This window comes from Girardinichthys multiradiatus, chromosome 18 (assembly GCF_021462225.1).
Source record: "Girardinichthys multiradiatus isolate DD_20200921_A chromosome 18, DD_fGirMul_XY1, whole genome shotgun sequence".
Lineage (NCBI taxonomy): Eukaryota > Metazoa > Chordata > Actinopteri > Cyprinodontiformes > Goodeidae > Girardinichthys > Girardinichthys multiradiatus.
This window is the reverse complement of record NC_061810.1, coordinates 34,025,127-34,031,985: the sequence shown is the minus strand read 5'-3', so window position 1 is coordinate 34,031,985 and position 6,859 is coordinate 34,025,127. Positions and strand designations below refer to the sequence as shown.

The 6,859-nt window shown below is 37.4% G+C and overlaps 1 protein-coding gene across 2 annotated transcripts; it reads right to left on the bottom strand.

The window, feature by feature from the left end:
* Positions 1-250: 250 nt before the first annotated feature.
* Positions 251-6,187, bottom strand: rrp8 (ribosomal RNA processing 8). Of its 2 annotated transcripts, XM_047391147.1 has the most exons (8): positions 6,090-6,187; positions 5,792-5,909; positions 5,414-5,672; positions 2,858-3,731; positions 2,069-2,198; positions 1,885-1,991; positions 1,206-1,302; positions 251-853 (listed from the first exon to the last, which is right to left on the bottom strand). In XM_047391147.1, exons 2-8 carry the CDS (start codon positions 5,894-5,896, stop codon positions 740-742), a joined length of 1,686 nt encoding a protein of 561 aa, XP_047247103.1. In that variant the 5' UTR covers positions 5,897-5,909; positions 6,090-6,187; the 3' UTR covers positions 251-739. The 2 variants fall into 2 exon arrangements, with proteins under 2 accessions (XP_047247103.1, XP_047247104.1); XM_047391148.1 differs by having other exon boundaries at positions 5,486-5,672; positions 5,792-6,174.
* Between the last annotated feature and the right edge of the window lie 672 nt (positions 6,188-6,859).

Genomic DNA, 6,859 nt, shown 5'->3' with positions numbered 1-6,859 from the left:
TTTTGGGATGCTAAATTAGGTTGGGTCACATGCTGCACTGATTTCTCAAACAATGTGCTGTAAGTTGCACAATGAACCACTGCTTAACATTTATACTTACTGTAGTATTGCTGCATGATCCTGTGGAAAATGTTTCTGCAGATAAATTAGTACACTTAAGATAAGTCTTTATAGAGCTTTCTCCGATTACTTGAAAGAAATTAAAGATCATTTTAAAAGTTGCAAAGATTACATAAAAAAACACTAGAAATTATTTCAAAAGCTAGTTTTTTATCAACTTGACACTACTTTTTTTTATAACAACACGGATTTTACATTACTTGTCTTATAAAACTTCAAACTGAACCCATCTGAGTGATTATTTTAGCAGATATCTTATAACAGAATGAACTAGCTTTAAATAAGGCTGAATCCCTAATTTAAAGAAGTCCAAATAAGAAACCTGAATACAAGACTGCAAATTAGACCATCAAACTAAATGAACAAATTGGCAGATATTCTGTGTCTGTGGATCTGAATTAAACCAATTACAGCAAACTCCAATAATACATTATTAAAAAGATGAATATAAAGGACAATTCATGCAAATGTTAGTTTTGGTTTTGGGTCACTTCTTGTTTTTGTATCAAAACTGCAATCATCTTTCTGGACAAAGAAATTCAAGAGGAATAGTTAATTGACCCACTGATTTACATAATGATTTTACACACATGCGTGCTAATCAACTCTTCCACGAACATCATCTTTTCTTGTACACACAAGGCTTCAACTGCAGTCCAAATTTCTTCACGATTTTTGGAACATTTCCTGTCTTCACAAACTCAAAGGAGAAGAAATGACTGTTTTCTGTATCCTAAAAGAAGAAAAATGACAAAACATCAATTATTTCCACAGCTTCACCTAAATACTTTAACTTCAGATGTTCACAAAATCAAAACCTTGATGAAATTGAACTGCAGGTTATCGTCACACACTGTGTTTAACAATCTGTTTGTTCCCAATAATGAACCAGTGCACAGAATGTTCTCTTCAGCTTGTGGTTTCCTGCCCACTGCACCACAAACTATAAATTATTTAAAAAAAAATGCTGCCAACAGCCACCGAATCACACAGTGTCTTAAGTAAATGATAAAGTCTTAGCAGTGAAGTCTAAGCTCATTGCTTATTTTTTAAAGAGAAGGAACATATTATGTTTAAGGCCTCACCTTCGACGTCATCTTAAATCCCAGACCTGCCAAAGCAGAAATGAAGTTCTGCACATTTTCAAATCGGCTCGCCACTTCTGCAATTTTCAGGACGCCCCTGCAATATTTGGACGTAGAAAAAAACAACAACCTAGCATGCATTGTACAGATCCTACAAAACCGTTAACTCACCCTAAACTTGTTATTGTTTCTTTTCAAGTTACAACCACAAAAGTCTACGTATTGCATTAAGATTTTTTTTGTAACAGACCAACACAAAGTAGTAAATATTTGTTAAGAAAAAGCGATACATGGTAATAGAAATCTGAAAAGTGTAGTGTGCATTTGCATTCAGCCCCCTATTGTGGGATACCTTAAAATAAAATCCAGTGCAACCAATTTGCCTCCAGAAGACACCTAATTAGTCAAACTTGCAGCTCTAATCACAGCGATAGCATTGACTCAAAGGAACTGAATACAATTGAAAGCCTTTCAAATTTTTTTTGAGAACAAAAACGTAGATACCATGCATCCTTTTTCTTTTAGTAGAAATGATGCACTGCTCTGTGCTGGTCTATTACATGAAATACATTAAAGTCTGTAGTTGTGACAAAATGTGGAAATGTTCAAGTGGTTTAAATATGTTAGAATAATGCAAGGCACAAGAAGACGTGTATATAATCAACTTTTCCACATTTACCTCATTTTTAAGACACGGTTGGCCTCTGCTAAGAATTCTGCCAGGTTGGTCCCCATGAGGGAAAGACAAAAAACAGCGATGTCCACAGAGCCGTCACCAAGAGGCACCTGCAAAGGTACACTCCATGTTTATTCACACAGAAACACAGCATACGCATCGGCGGTTATCAAGGAGACAGACTCACTTTGGCCATGTCACAGACGGTGACGAGTTCACAGGTAGCAGCTAGGTCAAAGCTGTGCACCTTATTCTTCACGCTGCTCGCAATTTTACAGTCACCACAACCAAAGTCTGCCACTACCAGAGTAGGTGGTCTGCAACAAATTATAACACACAAATCAGTTTGTAATGCAAATTATCTTTACTGAAACCGGAAGAACTTTAGCTTCACTGGGAAACTTTCTCCTCTGTTCACAAGCTGCTGATGAAGGCTCTTTCCTCACAGCAGAAAACTAAAGCATCTATTACACACCCACAGAGCAGCGTTATTTGCTGCAACACACCCTGCTGTCAGTACATCTTCCGTATTTATTTTTTACAGCAAATACATGCGTCTGACATGAACACAAGAAAATATCTAATTGTTCCAGATTCAAAGTGCAAGCATTAAATGCTCAGATCTGTATTTGCTCCTTTTTGGTTAAACAAAAAATCTGGATTTATTTATTTATTTATTTATTTTTACTTGAACACAGTGGCTCATTCATGTGGGGTTGAGACGGTATGTCACAATTTGGTTATAAAGTTTGTGTTTGCTTGCGCAGATTATAAAGCCCTCTAACTAAACACTCTAATATGATGTGAAGGAAAAAAAATATCTCACCACTAAGAACAGAATTAGACAGATTTCGAAAATAAATCAACAAATCAGTGAATGGAACAAATGGATGAATGCAACGGATGGATGGGTGGAAGCAGGATGTGAAAATAAAAAAAACTACAAACATCGGAGAAAGAATGAAAGTTGTCTCACTTTTTCTGAATGTAGGAGATGATGGCGTCCACCGGGTTGGCGGGCCACCTCTGGACCTGAGTTGTGTAACCTTTGTGGTAAACCCAGAAGGCCTGCGGATCCTGCTGAAACATCCGCCTAGCCTCGCCGCTTGACGTGCTGTACAGAAGTTCGTTAATGTAGCGGAAACGAGCCGCCTCCAGACGCTGTTCCATGCGGGACCTGAGAGAGTCTGAGCTGCTTTGCTTCACCTCCTCTTGGACCGCCGGTGTGTCTGTTTTCTCTACTGGACTCTTGTCATCGTCCTTTTCCTGGCTGCGGAGTATTTTCTGCAGCCTCTCTCTTTTCAGACTCTGTTCTTTGCTCAGCTCAGGTTTCTGTCTTTTTGTGGGAAACTGTTGCAGATCATGTGTGATCCCCACCTGAAGTTCCTCTGCTTTATGTTTCAATCCCTCAGCAGAATCTTTAGATGGACTTTCAGCAGATTCTCCACTTTTTACTTTTTCCACCTTTTGCTGTTTTTTTCCAGTTGCTGTGGTAAATCTGTCTGCCTCTTGTTCTGTTGTCTTTCTTTTCACTGTTTTAGTCTCTTTTTCCTGCTTGTGTTTCTGGTTTGCTGTCTGGCTGATGTTTTCACTGTTGCTGTTATGTGGATCTATTTTGATTTTTTTTGCCTGTTCCTGTTTATCAGTGGTTTTAACTTTGTTTGCATCGTTCTCATGTTTATTGTGGCGGAATTTGTTCTTGCATCTTTTTTTATTCTTCATTTTGTTTTTCCACTGCTTTCTGCTCAGTTTCTCATCGCCTTGCTCTTTGTTTACAATCTCTTGTGGAGGTTCTGGGACTTTATCACTTTCCATCTCCCCTGCAGATGTCTTGTGTGCTTTTGACGCTCCTTCAGGAAGACACAAAAGAGTTTAATTACTTCTTTACTCTGGCATGGTGAAGAATATGGACATTTAAATGTTTTATAGATGGTAAAATAAAAGCCTGAAGGGAAAGAATTAAAGAACTATTAAAAATTGACAAAATATGTAGTGAGAATTGTTAATATGTCATGTGACTATTTTCCCCGGTTTTAATTTTTTATTTAACAGATGTACAAAGTTGTACAGAGCTGCCACATTTATTGACATGGCAAAGATGTGCAAAAAGCCAGAAAATGAGCTGATCTTTTATTGCAGCAGCATAATCACAAGCGAAGGAAATACAAAAAGCCGTCCCTTGATTTGAATAAATATGTTCAGTGTGAGGAAAAAATCTCATGTTAAGAAAAAAATTATTTTCTTTCCTATCATTATAAATGTAAAGATGCACAGTTTGTCAAACTTTACCAAGACTTTAACTGAAAACTGTGTGCTTTGTTTAAATAAATGTAATATTAAGCTTTTTGGCAACAAGCACTCTAGGTGGGTTTGGTGTAAAACAATAGGAAAACATATGATCTCATTTCCACTGTTAAGTATGGTGGAGGATCTGTGATGCTGTGGGCCTGTTATTTTTCCAAAAGCCCTGGAAACTTTGAGTGTCATTTGAAATACCACAAGACTATAAATACAATTTTCATGGTTTCGGACATAAAATTATAAGATCCAATTTAAGAATAAGTTTCCAAAACATATCATCAGTTTAAACCCCATTGGCAGCTGCCTTAAGGACATTAAGCGATGGCTCTCTGAAAACTTTCTCCACCTAAATAATCCTTAGCCGCAGCGATCTGGAGAAGGCAATCCATGCCTTTGTCAGTTCTAGACTTGATACCTGTAATGCCTTATATGTCAGTATCAATCAGTCTTCCATTTCCCGTTTAGAACTTGTACAAAATTCTGCTGCTCGCTTATTGATTAACTCACGTAAACATGAACATATCACTCCTATCCTTCCATCTCTGCACTGGCTTCCGCTTCAATTCAGGATACAGTTTAAACTGCTGCTGTTTGTTTTTAAAGCACTGAACAGCCTTGCACCGCCCTACCTAGCTGATCTTCTGAAAACCCACCAGCCTGCTGGTCAACATCTGCTGGAGGTGCCTCACTCCAGGTGTAAGCATTATGGGGACCGGTTGGTTTCAGCAGCTGGCCCAACAACCTGGAATAGTTTTCCCCGCGAGTTGCGTGCCATCTCTGACCTATTTTTATTCAAATCTAACCTTAAGACCTATTTATTCAACAAGGTTTTGTCATTTGTTTTTTAGTGTATTTTAATTAACTTTAACACAACGTTTTGTTTTGTTGTGTTCTGTATATATTTATTTTATTTTCTAAAGCACCTTGGCCAATGCAAGGCACTGTGGGAAGGTGCTATATATATATATGTTTTGATTGAAATTAAAACATAAAACCGTGTTTGATTTGCCTGAAGACACGGATACTTTTAGGTCTTAGTTTATGTTTTAAAGTACCTATACACTAAAAATCAACTGATCTGATGCATAAGCATATGTTTAATTAGGCCTTAGATATTTTGGGGGATTTATCTCAAATCATGCGTCTGCAATAAAGATGAATTTATTTAAAGGCTTTTCACACATGCCAATAGATGTGGTTGTTGTATGACCTAATTCTCTGATTCACTAACCAGGTTTGTTCTCCCTCTTCTTCTTCTTCACTTGAGGTTTCTCCACCCTGAAAGTTTGACTTGTGTCTGCACCTTCTTGCTGTTCCTCTGATTGCCCTTCATGTTTTCTCCTTTTCCTCCTCTTCTTCTTTTTACTGGGTGACGAAGGGACCTCTGTCTCACTGTCGCTGTCCTGTTCATGGTCACTGCTCTTCCATTCTGGTGCTGATCCCAGTGTCTTCAGGGTCCGCAGCAAGCTCTTTTTCCCAGTAACATTAGACTAATCAAGGCAGTAAGATTAATTATGCGTTTTTTCCTAATTGAAGAAAGTTTTATCACAAGAACAACGCATAGGAGAAAAAAAATAATATTCTGAGGAAAACAAGTAGACGTTTGTACCTTTAAATGTGTGCTGCTGTCCGCCTTTTGGGTGTTTTTAAAGACAGTTTTACTCAGGATCTTCCCCTCTTGTTCGTCACTCCAGTCCTCATCCTCATTAAACATGTTTTCTGGATCCCTGACAGGAAATAAAACCTACAAAGATCTATCGTGAAGACTACCTCTTCCTTGATTCTAAGTCCTAACCAAGGAGTGTTTGCAACAAAAAACCCGATTTAATACAGGCTAAACAATCGGTGCTGCTAAAAACTGCATGAACATGAAAACGTTTCTGTACTAAATGTTTGTGATCATGTACCTGCAGCAAAGTGTTTCTTGTCAAGAAAGCAAGAGCACGTTGGTTAATTTCATGTGCGTCGATGAAGAAAAACACAACTACAGACGCCTGCCGATGACGTACAACGCGCTAGTGATGTCTGGGATATGCAGTTTTTTCCTGTGTCCCGAACACGGTACTTCTACTATTACTACTAGTAATAATAATACAATAATAATAACAATCCATATAGTCATAAATTGAAAATTTCTTTGAATTCATAATCATCTAAAAATATGAACTTTGTCCTTTACTTTTGTACTGCGTGAGGTTTATCTGGAAGTACCATTTACAGAGTCCTGCAAAACTCTTCATACTAGTTGTACTTTTAAATTTTTTTCAAGATACAATCAGAAATTTTATTGCATTTTATTAATGCTTCGCGCGATAGGATAACAATAAACAATGTGATGCAAAATAGTTAAACGGATGGAAAAAGATGCACATTTCTACAGCCCATGTCTAAGAGAACCACATACAAATGTTTTCAGTTTTACAGTTTTAGTATTTACAGTAACAATTATTAAAATTTTTACTACCTTCTTGTTTTGTGAAAGTAAAACAGTAGCTGAGAATCGCCGCAAGTGCATTATTAAAATAACACACGCACCCAGCCAAAAAAAAAAAAAGAAAACCACCTCTCTGGCAAGTTTTCATCAAATAAATAATTCACACTGGAGACATGCAACTGCCATATATGCTAAGCCTATAGTTGGATTCTTTATTTGGTACAAAGCGACTGTCAGTTAATT